Raw genomic sequence first — 22,111 nt, 5'->3', positions numbered from 1 at the left:
CCTACGAAACTTTCATGGTTAAGACAAATTTAGTGCCAAAGACTAATTAGTTTAAGAGCCTATCACAGAATAGCAGCACGTTACTGACTCGTAACAAACATAAGCTCAAAGCACTAAGTGGAATGCCACAACCCGAAAGAAAAGTTTCAGCTGGTTATTATTCGTCTAATACGTACGTCTAAATTCTGTGCATTAGCATTTAAGTTCCTAGGCACGGATTTTGTTATATAGGTGTATAGTTTATTTTATAGTTCACTTGTTCGCTGTCCTGCATATTTTCCGACCTACCGAAAAATCGAAATCGTTATATATGCTCAAACCAATTTTATTTTCTACTAATTCGTTTAATATATTCTACATTCTGAGTTGTTAAGAAAAGAAATAAGTTACTGATTTTCCGGTATTCGCACTTGTGTTGTATCTCTTAAAAGTAACAGGTGTTATTTTCCTTAAGTCTCTAATGATGAGTCAACCTTTTTAAGAACATTGCATTTCTACGCTAACACACAAGCTAAGTTTAAATTTTTTCGTACCTGCATATTAATTATAATTATATAGGCGATCATTAGACTGTATTCTTTGGTAATTTAAATTTGGTTAACGTTATAGAAATGAAATGGCAAGCTACTAGAAACAGTTCGTATATTCATTGTTTTCTCATATATTATTAATACATAGAAATACTTACTAAATATAGAATGCATATTTACATATAACTGAGAAAATTCCAAAAGATCTGCTTAAAATTAGGTGAATTTACAGTTTTATAATATCACTTTATATTTTTTAACAAATAATAAAACAAGATGCAACCAATAAATTTTGTTAATTTTCATACACGAGCTTCAATAAAATACTTAGTTCATAAAAATGGTCGTGAAAAACTGACCGATTCGAAAAGAAAAGTTAAAAAGGTAAAATACAATTAGCCCTGTGGACTTTACTCTTAAATGCATTAAAAAGATCTTGAGGTACGACCTCTTATTTAGTATAAGTCACATCAATGAACTATCTTAGGGAATACTACAAGGGAATGAGATTGAATAAATATAATTTGTACATGAGATAAGCTACTATGTACTAGAATCCCAGTGGAAATTGAGAATCCATCCGGACTGACACGTGAAATGGTTTGAGTAAAAAAATAATTGCCTTTTCCTACCGCATTTAAAATGAATAGATATTATCCATATAACTGTTATTCAACATTCAATTTCCGACTACCTAGTTAGGCACTTTTTAATACATGATTCAAGGAAAGGCATTGAATGGTCCTCACATTTTATGATTGCAGTATTGTCTTGCTTGTGTTCAAGAACAATTGAAATAATACATTATTTGTTCTGACAGTAAAACTAACTTCAATGTAAATAAAACGTTCATAACATGGAAAATAGAACACTATGGTACTATATATCTAATCTATTTTAACCAAAAAGTCTTCGACTTCCAGTTTTTGTCTCATTATAGCAGATAGCACGACTTCTGTGCTGCACACTACGTTTAACGTCTTCTCTGATTGGAGCAGGTAATACACTAGATGCAAGTCATTTGGCACAGTGAGAACTAGATAACTGAAGGGTTTTTGATTGTGCATCTCTTGAATAGAGACATAGGAACGCCGGTTCTTTTCAACTTTGCCTCCGCAGAGCTCGATCATTTCTATCAGCGCTGCTCTCGAGGGCTTCACACATGGCGTTAAGAAGAACGTAACACCTTCGAGGAGTCTTTTCCTTTGTTCACCACAAAGTAACACTTCAGAAATGTCGCATTTGAACATCTTGTTGAATGCTTCGTCTCTCAACTCGTGTTTAGCTTCGTCGGCGAATTTGTTTATCCTCTGACTCTCTAGGACCCATTCGGTAGATATCAGATGCTTGACGGTGACGAGACAGCTCACTAATTTGCAAGTCCGAACGAGTTTCTCCATAACTAAATGGGTGGCTTCGGTTGGTGATGTGACTACGGAACCGCCGAGTTGTCTGCAAATCAATGATTGAATATTTATATTCATATAAATGTTATGACAGGAGGTTTTGATTGAGACAATTTTGACAGTGTCAAATATTGGCGTTGTGATCTGGTTTTTGATGTGCATGCATTTTAATTGTATTTCACTTATTATAATCATTGCATGCTCTTCCTGCTTTGTCTACTATATCCCACAGAATGTGATTTAAACACATACGAACTAAAATAATATAACAGTAAGTTAGTGCCTATCTAACTTACTGTTGCTAGTCACTGTATACCCACAGTGACTAGCAACTCGGTTTCTTTATTTTTAATTTATATTTCACACATCTGCCGCGCTGATATATAACTATCAAAACAGACAACAAAACTTTTAAAAGGAATTACCGGTACTAAACTACTACTAACTACCACAAAAAAAGTGTATATCCATCTTATATATTCTTAAGTGGAGTAATAATTGCCATTAAAGATATCTGAATATGTAAATAAACAAATAAAAAACAAACTGAACAGCTTTAGAAATATGAGAGACAAAATGAACATAGTTAATGTGTACCGAAACAGTAGTGTAGTGTTCCACCTTAACTTTTTTGTTACTGGGGATCAAGACAGAAATTATCTATATCCCAATAAACTACTCTGCTATTGCACCCTCTGCCATCTAAATATATAATCCCACCGTAATTAAATAACTATTTAAATCTTGGAAATTTGGACAACACAATGAACTACTATGATTATATATATATATATTTAATGAATGCTTTCACCATGGAACACTATATTATAATGTATGATTGAAAATATCTTATATAATAATAATAACACGGCACTGGCATTTGTTACACTCCGTTTCAATAGAATTGACTAAAAAAGATAAATAAACAGGTTTACTAAGGCCATAGACGGTCTAGTGATGCCGATAGAAAATCAATAATGTATTGAATATTTGGATTAATCTATTGAATGTTTGTACTAGTATATCTATACATATGACTGTTGCAAAAATAACCTAAGTTTCATAGATATTGTAAAAATTAAAATTAATATAAAATCATTCCAATATCTGTATTTAGTTTTTATATATAGCGGTAATCTATTTGATTATTAAGACTATATTGAATCATGTTTTTCATATCCCTGGCGACCTTCAACATATAAGAGTTTTTCTAGTCATACATTTTGATCACAATTCTCGGATACAAAAAGTAAGTAAATATATGAAATTAAAATCATCAAGATTTGTATATATGTATCACTATTTACATTTAGTGACTGCTTATACAATATTTTTTAATATAAAATGCTTTTTTACTTATTCTAGAAATTCTATTGAAACGGACTGCATCTACAAACATAAATATTAACTACATCTTAGTAGGAAAAATATAATTTACAAACAATGGCTCAAACGGTTTCGTCTTGAATATGGTTTGCATTTTCATCAGTTTCATTTGTTTTATCACTGCAAGGGAGACATCGACCATTAAATAAAATGCCAATACAAAATGAGAACAATCTGGCGATAGTAATATTACATTGATTGAATAATAAGTGGTGACTAAACTAAGTAACTTTGTTCGAAGCATAGCTACAGAAGTGGTTAAATAAACAATACAATATAAAAGATTATAAACACTATCTTGTAGGTAAGTGGCACAGTTGGTAATACAGTCAAATAGCTTAGATAATATTAACAAAGATTAGGAAGGGAATGTTACACTAGTTTGAATATTTGGAATGAATAAGAGAGAATCTATTGAGCAAGAGAAATCATTGAGACAAAAAACCTTGGATGCAGTTGACTGCACAAAGTGAGTATTATAGTCTGAAAAAAAAAATCGATTACTGCTTCACACACTGTAGAAACCCCTCCGATCGATTCCCCGTCCAATTCAAACGGGAAGTTTACGACGGCCTGATCCGAGGTTCTAACCCCTAGCGGTGCTCAGATTAAAGTAGTATCCGTCAGGCGGGAGTCGTCCTTCAGCCGCTCCATATCCGTCCGCGTGTTTGCAGTACCATCAGCACGCGCTTCCTATCGTCCGGTAAAGCCGTAAAGGCCAGCTGCGACGGCATTAGAATAGTACGACAATAAGAACACCGTGGGTCGGAGAAGCGTGCACGCACCTGACTATGGTCGCCAGCCGCTCGTGGTCGGCGGCGCTCACCGCGGAGAACAGCACGCGCGGCGCCAGCTGCAGCGGCGGCGGCGCGGCGCCGGCCACGGCGGGCGAGGCGGGGGGCGCGGGGGGCGCGGGCGGGGGCTCCAGTCGCGGCTTCTTGGCGCGGCGCGGGGCGAGTCCGGCCGCAGCAGCGCTTCGCTTCGCGCGCTCGTTTGACTCTTGCGTTATGTTGATTGGCATTTTCCAGCCGTCTGTACAATTTGAAGTCGTTAATACAAAGTCGTAAAGTAACCGTCGCACTTGGAGACGTCTAATTGTTACTTAAGCAACTTTTTAGTCTAGATTTAAAAATATCATATTGGAAGACAGCTATGTATGTACATGAACATAAAGAAATGGAAACTTCTATCGTTGTCAGTTTTATCACTATTGTTTTCTTTTATTGGAAAATATAAAAAGGAGTTAAGTATTGCAAGTAGATAAATCTATTTAATACTTAAATAATATAATTTATATACTACTGCTTTATCCAATTGCAGTCGATAGCATGAATCATATATTCACTGCTCTATTATTCTCCATTAAAGAGGTCATTAGCTAATGAATTATTAAATTGTAACTCTGGGGGAATGCCTCATTCATCAACAGATAATCATTAGCGATTATTTAAGAAACGTCTCTGACTGCGGCAGTAAAGCTTATTATTGAAAGTAACTCATACATAGAACAGTTCACGTGTTCGAGCAAACCGCAATAAGCAATAAAGAAAAACAGATAGGCAGAAAGATTTAATTACATTACTTAACCAATAAGGGCAGGTAGGCAGAAAGTTTAACAATTGCATTACATTATTTAAAAATGGTACAACATTTAAATATATCATATTATATTATAATCTATAGACATTTAAATGTGTTCATTAAATTATTGTTACACATTGATTACCAGTAAGTCGTGACACTGGCAAGCAAGCTATAGAGAAAAAAACATTCAAATAGTGATGAGAACAATCAGGCAACGGAAATTAAATAAATGGATTTTTAATAATTTCATAATAGATTTATGCAAATAAAATCATTAATTAATTTTGCCTTTTACTATTATGCAAGATCATGTAAAAATTTAAAACTTCTTCAATTGTTTTGTAGGAAAAAATATAAACTGGAGTTTGATTTATTATGGCTTCTCTATATATAAAATAGTAATCGTAAAGTGCTCTATAAACAATTGGACAAGCTTATATAAAATATTTTGATATGACGAAAACTTACTCATTAAATGTGACACCAAGCTGTAGTCCATTCTGAATGGACTGGACAAGTTGAATTGTTGATATCTGGCATTTTCGATCTGCAATGATACATTGTGTATTATTGTGAAAGGTTGATGTTTTTTTTTTAATTCAGAATATAATCCATCATTTATAATTAGCAAATAATAATTATTACAATTATATAAAGTAGTTTAAGTAAGTAGTGTAAGTTCTTTTTTAATGTAATTAGATAATAATCTGACGATTCATGTGACGGTACGTGGTCACCTACAAAGATGAACCACAATGTCATGCATCGTATCTGGTAATTTCACTGCCTAATCTATACTTCACAATCTAAACGCAGCTTCCATAGCAAGTTGCTTGGAGGTTGGCAAGCGAATTTTTACAATAATGTCTCGGTACAATTCATGCAAAATATGCATGCTAATAAAATATAACGTCACACTATAGCTGTATTTTTTTGTCTTCGTTAATTCGTTGGCTTTGAGTGTTCACAATCGGAAAGGATTTCTTGTTCATTTTCTTTTAAAATTATATTTTTACTACTACATTCATACGCCCTACGCCCATTCTTTCCTGCGTGAAAGCCCGTTCTGTGCGTTAAAAAACGTAAGTGCAAAGGGAGCTGATGATGAAAAAAGTGTGTAGGTACGGTCACCTGTGGCAGCGCGCTCATGTTCCCGAGCAGCAGGTCGGTGAGCCAGGCGGCCGTGACCACGGGCACGCCCCACTCGCGCGCGCGCCGGTACTTGGCGCCCTCCGCGCGGCGACACACCACCACCGTGTTGTCGCGCGTCAGGTACGGCGTCAGCTGCACGACACGCGCTCACTTACACACGTGTAAACTACGTACACCACGTACGTAGCTAGCCACGCATATACTAGTACGTTTAATAACTTTTGTGGACCGTACACGAAATAACAAGCAGGCAGAATCGCAATAGGTAAGATTTATACTACGATGGTGCCGATAAGTCATTTGACGGTAAATGATTACCGTATTATAGTTTAAGGACAGCTGATACACCAGTAGGATGTTATCTACATGGCAAAACACAATATGTAATTATCGTTGCCGTTAGGTCATCCTGATTTATTATTAATAATACAATAATAATAATAATGTGTTATAGATACTAGACAAGACTGAGTGGTTCACATTATTAATAGGTGGTGTGAACCAACAGTGGTTCTATACAACGTATTGAAGGCACATAACGCAGGCAGTCATGCCCATGGCGGGCAGGTGCAGCGCGAGCCGCCCGTGCCGTACCTGCGCGCCCACGTGCCGCACGCAGCAGGCGAGCCGCCCGTGCCGTACCTGCGCGCCCACGTGCCGCACGCAGCAGGCGAGCCGCCCGTGCCGTACCTGCGCGGCCACGTGCCGCACGCAGCAGGCGAGCCGCCCGTGCCGTACCTGCGCGCCCACGTGCCGCACGCAGCAGGCGAGCCGCCCGTGCCGTACCTGCGCGCCCACGTGCCGCACGCAGCAGGCGAGCCGCCCGTGCCGTACCTGCGCGCCCACGTGCCGCACGCAGCAGGCGAGCCGCCCGTGCCGTACCTGCGCGCCCACGTGCCGCACGCAGCAGGCGAGCCGCCCGTGCCGTACCTGCGCGCCCACGTGCCGCACGCAGCAGGCGAGCCGCCCGTGCCGTACCTGCGCGCCCACGTGCCGCACGCAGCAGGCGAGCCGCCCGTGCCGTACCTGCGCGGCCACGTGCCGCACGCAGCAGGCGAGCCGCCCGTGCCGTACCTGCGCGCCCACGTGCCGCACGCAGCAGGCGAGCCGCCCGTGCCGTACCTGCGCGCCCACGTGCCGCACGCAGCAGGCGAGCCGCCCGTGCCGTACCTGCGCGCCCACGTGCCGCACGCAGCAGGCGAGCCGCACGCGGTCGTCGCCGCGCCAGCCGGAGAGCGCGGCGCGGTGGTGTCGCGCGGGCCGCTCGCGCGCGCCGTACATGGCGGGCAGGTGCAGCGCCTGCCACGGCGGCGCCACATTGCGCCGCACCATCGCGTCCGACAGCCAGTACGCAGTCACGCACCGCTTCGCGTCGCGCAGCGCCTGCCAGAGGAACGTCGCCCTTATACTTACTATTTTTTATATTCACTCTTTCGCTTCATTTTTAATTCTACAGATTTTATTTACCAGGCTCATTTTAGATTTATAAATTATTAATAACTCTATAATCATGTCTTGACTTTATAGTCAGTCGTCTTTCATGTTGCAAAAGATTTGAAAAAGGCGCTAAAGCACGCACGAATGAAGAATGCGGGAAAGCTGGCGGCGTCCGCGAGGTATTTCTCGAAATATTATTTATGTAAATGTGTCTACATTTACATAAAAATATTTCCTGGGTGAAAGCCTATTCGCGCGTGAAACAGCGTACGTGTAAAACAGTCGATCCGGACTCTAACTCACAGTACGCATCCATACCTGCATGACGACGCCATGCTTCTGGGTCTCGCAGAGCACGTGCGTGACGCGCGCGCAGTAGCTGCCCTCGACCTCGCCGCCGCGCCGCAGGATGGCGTCGGCCCACCGCGACACGCGCTCCGCGCCCCATGACTGCTGGTACTCCACCTGCACGGTACCAACACGCACACTCTATCACGTACACTCGAGCACAGAAGCTTTTAACCAACTTTATATCTTTATTTGTAGACTATACTCCTGAGTCCCTCTCATTGTCACTGTTGCGTGTTGCCTGTTGTTACTATAGTGTTTACTAAAAACTGAACGCAAGTTTAATCGCTAACAGTCACCAAATCAGAACCTGATAATTGAGAGAAATCCTCCAATATTATAGGTAGGTGTTGTCTGAGAATTCTAATTATTAGTTCATGTAACAAATAAAGTAAATCATTAAGAAGTGGATTAAGGCAGGTACTTATTGTGCACATGTGAAATAATAAATAAGTATCTCTAAAGTATTGGTGTAAATCTACTGACCGTATAATGCGTTATACTGCCGTCTTACCCATATTATAAAATGACAAATATAAAAAAATAAGACATACGATATGAAAGACGCATCCAAGCAAGAAGAGGTCTGGCGGTAGTTTGAGATTAGGATTGTGGCCGTAGAACTGCGCTCGCGGCGGCGGCGGGCGGACGGCGCCCGCGTACACCTTGTTGCCGACCACGCCGGCCCCCACGCCCACAGGCCCGCCTGTGCTCACGCCGCCCGCCTGCTGCACACAATCCACATGTATAACACTCATTCAACATTATTTCAAAATCATCTTTTCAATAATTTGGATCAATAAGAGATTAAAATGTACCATTTGATCTTTAATTGTTTTGAATATTTAAGTAGACGTTCTAATATTTGAAACTCGTACGTGAATTGATAATTTGAGTTTTATTTCAAGTTTTATACACATTTTAGCCACTTAAGCATGTTAATTTTAATATTATTGCTGATAGTTTCAGTTGAGAAAAACTGGCAAGAAACTTGAATATCTAATATATACAGCATTTACTTGATGAGGATGATGTTGAGGACCGAGCAGCAGTCTCGCCGGTGCTCTCACGGCGTGGGCGGCAGTCATCAGCCTGTTTTTCAAACAAAATAAGCGTCTTTTATTTACTATTAGTATACTTATGAAATAAATGTAAAGGATAACTGTAAATCTGTTTTTAAATTAGCCTATTTAAAAAAGGCTCAGTACAGTTTTTATAAAGTATTAACTATTTTGTATGTTGTATTTGCTATTACAGTATTTTTTAAATAATCTATCTGTAATATTAGGTTTTATTATTTTGTTAAATTGAAAAATTAGACCCTGGTATTATCTGTTTGTTGAAAATGACCAGTCTATGTACTAGATTTAAATCGAATTCATTTTATAATATAGTTTCTTGTAACACATACGCTCCGTAGTTTTAATAGTATAAAATAGTAAACGCCTAAATTTCTTGTATATTCAATACAAGAAATTTACCAACTAAAAACATTTATTATTAAGCCATTACCACCCACGCAGGGAGATACAGCCTAGCCTATATGAACAGCCAAAGAGAATATAATCGCTTAAAGTCTACTTGTAAAAGAATCATCTAGATAAATATAGTAAAAAAAATATAACATTCAAAAGTGCTTGTATTGGAATAAAGATTATTTCTATTTCTTAAAGTACGTTACCTGAGAGTGCCAGCTGCGGAAGGTTCGTGCTCCTGCGCAGGAGTGCCGCCCTGAAGACGAATATTCAACATATTCGCAAGAGCTGTTTTCGTCTTCGGATTAACCACCAACGCGCTGTTTGCTCCTATATAATTTTACCATAATATTTTCTTACAGTCAAATTATTTTTTAGAAGATTTATGTTTTACTAGCTGTGACAATTATTTTTATTTTAAATAAAAATGCAACGCATTTCTTGATGGAAAATCGTATCTTTTATGATGAACCAAGTGATACACAGTGAATTAAATAATATTATGACATTTTGGAGTTTATTCCCGACAGACCGGATTAAATTTATGACGGATACAATTGTTAAGAGGCCTTTCACATTTTTTGGCCTAAAAGCAGGGTCTTTGGGGTTCTGGTTCTAAGAAATTAAGAGTCGGATATACATTTTTATTCCTGAATTATATAGATAGATATCTAATCTTAAAAACTACATCTTTGAAATGTTAATTTTCTCTTTGTTAGTCTTCCTAATTTCTAAAATAGTTTATTCAAAAACGCTAAGAGACAGAAGTTTGGGGTCGTCGTTCATTAATAAACAAACATAAATTGATATGATATCTGTACTAAAACTTGATAATTACTTCATAAATTGAGACAGCATCGTCCTTTTTTTCATTTTCAACTTAAATATCTAAAAAATTGATCATAATGAAACCTGAAATTTCAACAAAACTTTGCCATAATCATTTCTAATTTTCTCATAAATACAACGAAATTTTTGCATAAAAAAAACATAATAATAAAGTTAATATACTTGTAAATTAGAAATATAAAAAAAAAATATAAGTTTCTAAGAAAAAAATAAACAATAATAATAATTTAAAGTTGTATAAATTCCGTTGCGCCAAAAGTAAATTCTCAGTGCTGCGCTAGCGCTCGTCGAGGTAGGACCTATGCTATTTTTTACGACACCGCTACGATAAGACATTCGTAAACATTTGTCAGTGAACATTACTATAGTGCGACTAAACAATTTTGATAATTTAAGTAATATTTAATTAATTTTGCTAATACATACTTATTTCTACGAATATTAATTTAAAGTTGTTGTTAAATATATATATATATATATATATATATATATATATATAATATTTATTTTAGCATGCCAAAACAAAAGTACAGTTATGATACAAATAAAACCTACCTACCCTGCTGCACTATGAAAAGCACAAGAGCATGGTATTTCGTCACACTAATGGCAATTAATTGTTAAAGTTAAAAAAGAGAACGTTTTAGTATTTTTAAAAATAACGCTTATCTGAGAGAAAAATGTAAGAAAATGTAAACCAATTTTACTTTATGTTTATTTTGTAGTTTTTTTCTAAATTAAAATAGGGTTATTGTTTATAAAAATACCATTATTATTTTTACGTACATTTGTCTTGTGTTATATCATCTAGTATGCAATGTGGATTGTAAATAAATTACCAAATTATATATAAATTATATTCCTTAATGTTTAGAGATACTTTATCCAATTTACTTTATTTTATTTTACACAATACAGATATTTCTAAATTGCAGCCATTCTGTTATTATACTCGTTGGACTTTCATTACTGTACAGTTATGTCAAATAATTATGGGTGTTTGGGTGAAAAGTCAACAACATTATAAATGTTTTTATTTAGTGACTAGCTTTTAGCTCGCGGCTTCGCCCGCGTGAATATGGGATATATAGGTTATCGCGCGTTTAAACATCCGTGTACAGTATTGGGTCCTTATATATAAACCTTCCTCTTGAGTCTATCTATTCTGTCTATTAAATAACAACGAATCAAAATCTGCGTAGTTTTTTAAGATCAAAACATACATAGATCTATTACATGTGTAGATGATATTTTAACCGGAAATTGAAGCCGTTAAAATGGTATTGGCAGATCAGTTGGAATCATCGGTATTCTTGGTATATAAGCTGGTTGCCCAGCTAACGTACCGGTTATAATGGTCTACAATTAAATTGTCTTTCAATTCTTTAGTAAGCAACATATCCAATGGGATGCCATTGCACATGTTCGGCGGGCTTAAATTTCATGATTGGATCATGCTTTTGAGAAATTCCTTCCTCAAGTTTGAGCAGTTAGTGTGGGAAATCACTATCTATGCTTCCATAAAAATGAGCTCTCAAATTTGTCAGTAGTTTTAAACTTTCAATTAAAGTACATAAGGGAGAGGATGGTAATGACACAGAGAGTCTTTCAGAAATCTCCAGCAAAAGTATAAAAGTAATCCCGCCAATGAGAGCAGAGGTGTTTCTAAGGTCTTTTAAGGTTCTATCCAAAATCTCTATAGCTCATGGTGATTTCATTACATATAATCAATGAGGCGTCTTGTAATAATTTACAAATAGGTTTGATATTAACAAGTAATTATTTATCAAGAATCAATAATTGGCCAACCAAGAACGAGAAGCTGCAATATCAGCCAATATCATGCGGCGACGTCAATGATGCAGGAACAGCAATGATAGCAGTTGAAGCTGTTTTTTTACAACTTAGAATGGCAAACAAGCTGACGGCTCTCCTGATGGAAAGGGTAATCGTCGCCTATATACATGAGCAGTACCTGACATGTTCATATCAGCATATTGTTTCCCTCATGCGTTGCCATTCCTGAAAACTCGGGTGTTATTCCCCTGTACCCTGTAAATTCACTACCATATATATACACAGGTAGTCTATATAGATAGATATACATATACACAGATAGTATACCCTGAGAAAGGTCATAGACTACTTTATAGTGCGAAAAAAGTATTGTAAGGGATTAAAAGCGGAGATGAAAGGTTGTATAAAAGTATCGTCATTGTTTAAGTGAAACAATGAAACTTTTTTAGGTTATAATCTAAATATATTTCCTTTATTTGGTCAATTTCATTATACCACGCCGACGAAGTCGCGGATACACCTAATATACATATAAGGATGGGACCTTTAAATCAAAACAAAGCCTTGAAAACACAACTATTATATATAAATAAAATAATTATTTGCTAAGTATAATATTTAGAACAAGTGAATATGGCAATAATGTATCCGACTCTTATAATAAATTATATTGTATCTATTAATAAATAAACTGAATTAATATGTAAGAAGAATTAATTAGTAAATTTATGTTATAGTAATTTCATCTTCTTGTCCTTATCCCAACTATTTGTTACTCATATTACTTAAGGTTTTGGCTTTTAGTTGTACAATCGGCCAGCATCCTGACATCAACCCTCTAGGAATAATATAATAAAAAAATATGGTCATTATTAGCACTTTGACAATTAAGAAAAATCACGTTATTTTAAAAAATCCAATAAGTAGTTTATGTTACTCAGTTAAGTAGAAACATATCACATTATTAATTAAAATATTACAAGGATCAAAATGGTTCATACTAAATCCACACCGATTGCGCTACACGGTTATTTGCGTCTGTGTGCGTGTATTGCTGTGTGTGTGCGTAAATCCATGCGATTAAACCTAAAGTTGAGCGGCATCATTTTGTAATAGGCCTCTTAAGTGTGTTAGATCCGGCAGATATCATTCTGCTATTATCATATTTATACTGTTTTCTGTCATATTATTAACACTCTTATTGTGGTAGTGAGAATCAGTGTACATTAAGTTCATATCAACTTTCAAGGAGGACAATACCTTGGTGTAATTCACCAGCGGATTCCTGTGCGGCTTCGGGAAGTACGGCCGCCACTAACTGCGGCGCTACGCCGACTCCTACACCCACCTGTATGTAGCACAATACACTTATCAATCTCAATGTAGGAAATATTAACATAATACACTAGGATAGAAGATGTATTTATATTGGTAAACTTTGTCTAAAGTCACCTATACCCAGACAGAACCTCTATCGCACCAATTTCAGCCACCAAGCAGCTTGACTTGTAAACTGTATTCGATTACATAGTATGTAGGCTTGACACCTTTGTTAGGACGGTGCAGTTCATGTATAGACGATGATATTCACATTCCGTCATGCGTGCAATCCTGTTGTTTCCCATTTCATTTTTTTTTCTTGGGATGTTTGGGTTATTTTCAGGTGGTTGGACATGTAGCACTGTGACCTACAAAGATCTATCGTGATTGTCCTATTTCAGAGTTCGCTACCTAGACCCGTCAGGGCCAAAATGAAGGATATTCTTAGGAGTGATGGTTTTTATCTCCTCATATCATTATTTCATTCGTATAAAACTAGCGACCAATCCCGGCTTTGCGCAGATGCATTACAAATCATTGAATTTCCCAGGTTGTTCTTTGCTATAACATGCATGTATCTTATTAATATTATAAACGTGAGAGTTTGTGAGTATGGATTACTATGGATGGATAGATGGATGTACGTTTGTTACTCGTCACGTAAAAAAAAAGTACTGAACGAATTTTGATGAAACTGTACAGTAACATAGCTTATACATACAATTTATTGTGTAAATTGGGTGAAGTATATCTGACGAAATTGCGCGGGTGAGCTAATAATACATATAAACCTTCCTCTTAAATCACTCTATCTATTGCTTGAAACTGCATTAAAATCCGTCACGTAGTTTAAAAGATCTAAGTGAATAGAAAATGGAAGCGACTTAATTTTATACTATGTAAAGATGTAAATAATATTTGATGAGACCTGGACCTGCTTCACCGCGGCGTGATGATGCGCGATGTGTTCGCGCTGCGCGAATAGATCCCTTTGCGCCTGCAACTGTTGCAGTCGATACTGGTTCTGTCGGTGCAACTGCAACTGCTGCACCTGCGAGTCTATGGCGGCGCCGCCTGCACCAGCTGCTTGCACCGCACCTCCCGCGCCCACCGGACTAGCCACGGGAGCTCCGCCCACTGCACAACATTTATCAAATGGTATTTAATATGTAGATGCTTAGAAACACGATACTCATAATTACAAATTTAATAGAATAGAAATCATTTATTAAAAAAAAACTTAAATTTAAGAACGTTTGGATGATCATTGAAAGTTGTTTCATCACAAGACGAACGAGCAAGAAACTTGCGGTGAAATTGTAGGAAAATAGGGATGATATGTTAATCCTCTGGAATGGCAATGATACCACCCATAAGGGTGTCATATGATAATGTGATGTCCATACAGCATTATTGCTGTTTATGTATATAGGCGACGGTTACCGCTTACCGTCAAGTGGTGCCTGATATGACGGGTATACTATTCCATATTAATTCATTAAGAAACTCCTGTTAGGCTAGTAGCGAATACTTTTAACGTGCGTAAATTGTATTGAATACAATACATTTACGGATGTCTAAAATTTATATATATACATATATTTATGTACATGAAAAAATAGCTTATTATTGTGACTTTGACTTTACATTACACTAGCGACCCATCCCAGCTTCGCATGGGTGAACAGTGTATGCCGTATAACTATATGCTTGTATTATATAAAATTTCCGTAAGAAAGTGAAAACCATATCAAAATCCATTATGTAATGGTATGTTAGTAGTGCGCGGAGAAACGGATACGAAAACATAGACTTTTTTTTAATATTAATTTAAATATACTATACTAATTATTTTAAATATAATATTTTCTTCCGGATTAAATCGAAACATTTGTCGTGAAAGACATCAACATATTAAATTCATGAATCTTACTTCTTTCCATATAGCACAATATCACAAAAACACACAGTAACAACCGTTACGAGAGCTTTGATCTAGTTGTTATATTACGGAGTGCGAAGGGTTACTGGATGCTTAGAGAAATCGTAGATAACGCATTGAAATTATAATAGGTGATAAAAAGCGTCACATCTCTATCATATGTATGAGTTGGATTTGAATACCAAATGTTCTAAACACGTTATGTAACGATTACAGAACTTGAGAGTTGGTGAAACGAAATAGGGCATCTTCCATGTATTTAACCAACTTCAGAATAGGGGATTCTTTCACTTAGTCATAGATATGTAATATTTATGATGTACATGATTGTCATACTTAGCAACTATACAAAGTCGTCAGCATGGGTAACTCTGTCTCACCAATTTATGCTGCCAATCAGTTCGCTTTATAAGCTGTTTTTATGACTGTCCGGTGAGATATGGCGTGAAATTACAGGGTATAGAAGCATAACATCTTGGGCTTCAGTGTTTACCGATTACTGTGTTGCGCATGAATGTACGACGTGATTTCTGTGGTGCTGCTAAGCTATAAAAAGTGGAACTTTCCACCATGACCCAACACGATTTTTTGGAATACAGTTATATAGTGAAAATATCAATTTTGTCTATTTTTAAATGTAATATCCAAACATTTGACATACCAGGTGACTGTGGTGGTTGCGCAGGCGCCGGTGCCGGTATCGTAGCCGCTCGAGCTCCTTGCTGCTGTAGCCATTGTACCTTTAAAAACATAGAAATATATATATATATCTGATTATAAAAAATAATAGTTTATTCAGAATTTTCATACACAAAGAGAACTGTACAGACAAATTGAGAATTATCTTTGTTTCATAACTTTGCTATTAAACACTTTGTCCTTTTCACACAAGCTATTATATTAATTTGAAAGAAAGTGACACAACATTCCAATTGTTAAATAATATTACTTTTTTAGATTGCTTTATTATCTGTCGCTTTGAGTTTATACACATCCAGGGATGTGCTCCTTTTTATTACATCAGTTATGTTTGTGAAAGCTAAATAATAGCAAAACCTGTTGTTGCTGTGTGAGGCCTGCGGGCAGCTGACTGCGTATGAAGGTGACACTCTGAGGAGCCCCAGCCGGCGTCGGAGCACCCGGAGAGCCTGTCACTACACCTGGCTGCTGTAATATTAATTTAGAAGTATATGTTGAATGTATTAAAGTTTTAGTCTAATAATAAACTGCTTTATCAGATCAATATGTAAGTATATTGACATATACTAAAACTATATGACACTGGAAATTTACTGTTCTAGATACTAATAGTTGTGCAAGTGTTTTTATAATGAAAACAAGATATGTAATATATTATTTTCCAGTATATGGTACCTACTTAAAGATTTTTTACATGTTGAAGTAGATAAGACGATACTGGAAATCAATGGAGCAATAATCTATATACACATTCACATTATTACAATAAGTACCATATAAAACAGTACTCTAGAAATTTGCATGTAAACTATATAAATTTTAGATGGAGAAAGACATGGCAGTGAAATTACGAGTTCTGGAGGCATAACAACTTAATTCTTAAGAACATTGGACATAAAAATTATAACATGGATCACAATCTATTCTGCAATGCCAGTGGTGTACTCATATGTTTATGAGATAGCTACTATTTCTATTAGGCGGGCCATTGGCTTGTTATATCACAAAAAAAATAACAAATATACCTGTTGTTGTGCCAGCGCCGCTGCACGCTGCATACTGAGCTGACGCCTTTTCTGCAGTTGTGCGACGAACATAGCTCGTTGTTTAGGGTCCATCTGTTGTAGCTGTGCGTGAGTTTGCGCATCCAGGTGAATTAGTTGTCTGCCTCCGCCGCCCGCCGTCCATGACACCTGAACACATATTCAATTACATTATTTATTATCCTGCTTATAGTTCTGGGACTGATTGCAGATAAGGGAGGAGTATAATAAAAATATCTATTATTCTGTTTCTTTTCTTATAGTGCAGGTTTTGTCGTAACTCATAATAAAAACTATGTAGTATATAGTGCATCTTATATATTTTTCTGTACCTTAACGCCAAATCCCTTATGGGTATGCAGAGAGAACCAAGTGCTTCTGTCTTTATATACAATTCTTTCTTTTCTCACATTCATGCTTGTTTAATATATTAGTGTTTAAAAAACAGACACATGTACATTATCTCCATTCAACAATTAAGAATGAATAATATGAATATAGTGAAGAGAAAAAGCCATTATAGGAAAATGTTCAGTGTGAAAATAACAGAAAAACACACATGTGTTTATAATTAATGAAATAGAAAATAAAAATAACTCACCCTAGGCCCAACACCACCCGGCTGTGCAATTTGTTGTCTCTGTTGCAAATATTGTTGCTGTTGCCATGAAACATTTTGCCCACCCTGCACTATCTGCTGGCCTCCAGGAGACACTATCTGTTGACCACCACCATGGGTGATAATTTGCTGAATGCCACCACCAGATGTCAACTGTGACCCAGCCTGAGGAGACTGGGGGAGCTGAGACAAAACTTGCTGTGTTTGCCCAACTTGTTGGCCAATTATCTGTTGCCCTGATTGAGTCACAATTTGCTGGGATGATTGAGCTATTACAACTTGATGCTGTTGGCCCTGCTGTGTGATAACATGTTGGCCTCCTTGTGACAATACCTGCTGGTTGCCCTGAGTAATGATTTGCTGTCCACCTTGGTTTACAATTTGACCTCCTTGGTGAACTATTTGACTTTGAGATACAATTTGTTGACCACTTTGCAAAGTCACCTGTTGGTTACCATGTACCAATATTTGCTGTTGGCCTGTGTGTTGATTTATTAACACCTGCTGAGGAGCTTGAACTATTTGTTGTTGTCCTGAACTATTTAGTAACTGTTGCTTTTGAACCAATATTTGATGATGAGTTTGACCTATAGGTTGACCCTGCGACCCAATAGATTGTTGGAGAATTTGTTGAGAAGTTTGTTGGATAGTATGCTGTGGACTCAACTGCGGTTGCTGATTGTTAATCAAGGCTTGCTGCTGAGTTTGCATGATTTGCTGTTGAAGTATAACTTGGTTTTGTGGATTCCGAGACTGTACCATTGGACTTCTGATAATTTGATGTTGGCCTTGGATATTTTGAACCATCTGTATGTTTTGTTGTCGCCATGTTCCTTGCACTGGCACATTAGTACTCTGCTGGCCCTGAATGGTTTGTTGGACAGATTGTATTTGTTGTCCAATAACAGTTTGTTGTCCAGAATTACCTACAAGTTGATTGAGTTGTACACTTTGTCCTTGCTGACCCTGAGATGATGTGACATGTCCTTGTTGATTCACAACACCCATATTTATATTTTGTTGTTGGTTAGTTAGGGATTGGACTGTCTGTTGTTGTATCAAGTTTGGATTTTGATTTGACAGTTGTTGTCCAGACCCTATCAATTGTTGCGTGATCACTTGACCTTGTGCCATATTTTGATTCAGCTTTGCATTTTGGAAACTTTGAGTTGATTGTGCCAACTGTTGTGCAATATTCTGAACTGCTTGTGATGCAGTTTGCTGACTTAAGCTTAAGTTCTGTTTCATGGCTAAATTCTGCTGATTTAACTGTTGTTGTTGAATACTATTAGCACTTTGACTAAGCATTTGGCTTATATTTTCAATTTGTTGTTGAGCTGAACTCATGGATGTATTAGGAGTCTGTACATTCTGCTGAATATGATGTTGGGTGCCCTGTATATGTTGAATTTGTCCAGACAAGCCCTGGTTAATTTGAGACACAGAGACATTGGGCTGTGGAAATCCCTGTTGGCTCGGCTGGTTACCAATTTTATTCTGTTGTTGGTGTTGTTGCAACATTTGCATTTTAAGTTGATGTTGTTGAAGCATTTTCTGCTGTTGGATTTGAATAGCAGTTAAACCATGCGGCTGCTGCTGTTGAGGCTGTTGTTGGCCCTGGCTATACTGTGGTTGTTGTTGCTGTAAGCTTATCTGTTGGCTCTGCACATTAATAGGAGATTGTGAGACAATTGTATTCTGTCCAAACTTTTGCATTAATTGTGCATTTGGCTGACTACTTGGCTGTTGTATTTGTAAATTTTGTGTGACAATGCCCTGAGGTATTGTTTTACTCATAATACTAGATGTAGGCAATGTAGTACTTGTATAGCCTAATGAGTTAACAGTAGAAGTTGCTATAGACGATGAGTTTGCAGTTGATGGAGGATGATTCCAGGGCATTCTCTGTTTCAGTTTATCTAGCAGAGCTTGTGTGCTATCATCTTTGTTTTCTGCCATATTCTGGGTTGGAACTTCGTTTTTTGCTATACCTTCTTCAAAATCAAATCCAGTAATGGCACTGATTCGATCCATTGGCTTTGGAGGAGGCTGTGGTATGATAAGCAATTTTGGATGAAACACTTCAGCTACGGCTTGTATCCTAGCTCTTAAACTCTCCAGCACCCAATCGGGTGTCACTATTTTAATTTTCGAACTAGAAAATGTAAGAGCTGTTTGATATTTCTTCCCAGATGCTGAACCACAAATCAGGTGTGAGCACTGACTGTCTAATTGCAATTTTACTTTTCCACCATGATATGTAATTAGAGCGAATAACGCCTTACAGTCAGCTGCACTCACTTTAGACACACAAGCAACAACATTTGAAAAAATCTTATTTCTTATTGGATTGTATGGCTTGTGGTTGGCTAATTTCTTCAACCGAATGCAAGCGAGGACCCAGTTTTCAGTCACAGCAGGGATTTGATAGATGTCCTGTGCATCATCGAGGTCCGTATCAGCGGCATTCTGACCACAAATTAGATGCGTGACATAGTCAGAAAAGTATTTTGTGTTCTCAGCGCCGCCCGACTGGAGAAGCAGCATAATCTACAAAGGTCGAGAATAAACGAACAGGTTATTTCAAATCTTACATCCAAATAAAAATAAAACAAAATAATATAAACAAACCCTTTCGGACACATCGCCAGACAAGTAATATTTAACATCTTTAAATATTTGCTCGTTCAAAGATAATGAATCCAAATCGTCAACAATCGTTACCATTTTCTATTTCACAAAAAGTTAAAAAAATAAGTTGTAGACTAAATAAATACACATTATAGATGAAATATTTTAATAAATCGCCGATGCCGAAATATTATACACAGACGTCCATGTTTGAATTTTTTTTTTTATAATGTTACCAGCTCTATCTGTGTTAAAGCTTTTAGGCCAAACCATTTAAAAATATATAAGACTTAAAAGAATGCATTAAATTTACATTAATTATTTATTAATATTTGTCAACATTTGTAAATTGTAATGCAAAAAAGACATTATAATAATAGAATTGTAGACAGGTATAAATATTAAGTAATATTCTTAAATTTAAAAAAAATAGGAAAATAATAATAAATTACAACACAAAGAATGCATTATTTAAAAGATGATTTATTTTCGAAAGCAATAGTTTTAACAACCTAAATAAATTGATTTGAAATTTGAAAAGCTGTATCTAATTCTAAAACGGCAATCTTGGAATCACTTTTTATTATCTATGGAGAAAGTGACAGCTTCCATTTTAAGGCGTTTATTCACTAACCGACAGTGTTTATAGTTAACTATTGTTTAATAATTAATATCATTATGGATGATATTAATATCATCCACAGAATGTTTTATAAGTTGGAAAATGAGCATGATGTGTAGTTGATCTAGTAAATTAAAGATAATTTGTATTAGAAAGACACATTATAATTATCAACTAACGTTACCCGCGACTTCATCTGGCTTTTTTGGGACAAAAGATAGCCTATATCCGCTCTCGTGATACTCAATCCGTTATACCTTCACGTCCCATCAATAGCTACGGTTTTATAATTATAGGTAATATTTAGATAGACTTATTGTATAGAATTTAATTTATTATACTATATATTTTATGGATTGAATTTATTTTACAAGAGGTAGGTATATAGACTCTAAAAAGAGGTTTAGGAGGGTACCTCAGTCTCAACTATTTCAACGGGCAAGTAGCTTGCTTTGTAAGTTTTGTGTCGGTTGTCAAATGAGATTACATAGTGAATTAATTTGTTATTATTGAGTCAAAATACAATGTATGAATGGTATCATCGGAATCATGATAACGTGATGTCCGTGGTGCTATTCATGTACCTATATAGGCGACGGTTACTACTTACCATCAGGTGGTGATGTGTTATGATGGGTGGTTGTTTGCCATTCCAATTACGTAGAAATAAAAACTATTACAATGTAATTAACCAAATAAAGGTATACCAATTTCGAGGATTTTGGCGAAGCTAAAATGTGTTTTGAATTGTGTAGTATAGACATAATCATGTTACGATAAATATATTCATAGATTGTGACGTTCTTGAGTAACAAACGTTTCCAACATTAACATACATTTATTAGTCAATAGTCGTATTGGTTATGCCATTATACGTATGAAAGTGAATATAATTCGCAAAAAAACATAGGGCACTTGATTGTTCTTCGTTCCCATTATTATTACTGGCAGGTCGTCAAATTCTTTTCGTATTTTTTTGAGCGAGTCGTAGCTTAGTATTGTGATAGAGATGTAATAGCGTAATTATATGTTCATCCGTTTAGTTACTAAAAGATAATAAAGATACACACTTTCGTATTTAAGTACGTAATGTAGTCAAAATTAGGGTATTTGGTGGTTCTTTACAGATATTGTTTGTAGTCAAATATTTCATGCCTTGAACTATGCGGTTTTTCCGGCGCGGAACTCATCCGTTATTTCCCGTTCCCAATAGGCAGTTACCTACCTAATAATAAGTTTAACACAATTTTGTACCTTGTCACATTAGTGAT

The 22,111-nt window shown here is 36.7% G+C and overlaps 1 protein-coding gene across 4 annotated transcripts; it reads right to left on the bottom strand.

Annotated features, from left to right (window-relative positions):
* Positions 1-870: 870 nt before the first annotated feature.
* Positions 871-20,425, bottom strand: LOC131844203 (PAX-interacting protein 1). Of its 4 annotated transcripts, none has more exons than XM_059193024.1 (16): positions 20,219-20,425; positions 17,570-20,137; positions 16,951-17,118; positions 16,283-16,393; positions 15,888-15,966; positions 14,213-14,421; positions 13,225-13,312; positions 9,525-9,648; positions 8,863-8,935; positions 8,398-8,571; positions 7,814-7,960; positions 7,229-7,441; positions 6,038-6,190; positions 5,375-5,453; positions 4,108-4,354; positions 871-1,982 (listed from the first exon to the last, which is right to left on the bottom strand). In XM_059193024.1, exons 1-16 carry the CDS (start codon positions 20,312-20,314, stop codon positions 1,418-1,420), a joined length of 5,094 nt encoding a protein of 1,697 aa, XP_059049007.1. In that variant the 5' UTR covers positions 20,315-20,425; the 3' UTR covers positions 871-1,417. The 4 variants fall into 4 exon arrangements, with proteins under 4 accessions (XP_059049007.1, XP_059049015.1, XP_059049029.1 ...); XM_059193032.1 differs by having other exon boundaries at positions 8,398-8,568; XM_059193046.1 differs by having other exon boundaries at positions 14,219-14,421.
* Between the last annotated feature and the right edge of the window lie 1,686 nt (positions 20,426-22,111).

Source organism: Achroia grisella, unplaced genomic scaffold (genome assembly GCF_030625045.1).
Source record: "Achroia grisella isolate CSIRO2021 unplaced genomic scaffold, CSIRO_AGI_Agris_v1 utg109, whole genome shotgun sequence".
NCBI lineage: Eukaryota > Metazoa > Arthropoda > Insecta > Lepidoptera > Pyralidae > Achroia > Achroia grisella.
The sequence above is the reverse complement of the archived record's forward strand: the minus strand, read 5'-3'. Positions and strand labels throughout refer to the sequence as shown.

What these genes read in the sequence shown, in the direction of transcription:
- LOC131844203 (XM_059193024.1), bottom strand. Translation starts at nt 20,314, where the DNA reads ATGGTAACGATTGTTGACGATTTGGATTCATTATCTTTGAACGAGCAA. An exon ending in CCGCGGTGAAGCAGGTCCAG is followed by an intron (nt 13,313 to 14,212) that starts GTCTCATCAAAT and finishes TGCTACATACAG; the next exon opens with GTGGGTGTAGGAGTCGGCGT. An exon ending in CTCAACATCATCCTCATCAA is followed by an intron (nt 8,572 to 8,862) that starts GTAAATGCTGTA and finishes GATTGTGTGCAG; the next exon opens with CAGGCGGGCGGCGTGAGCAC.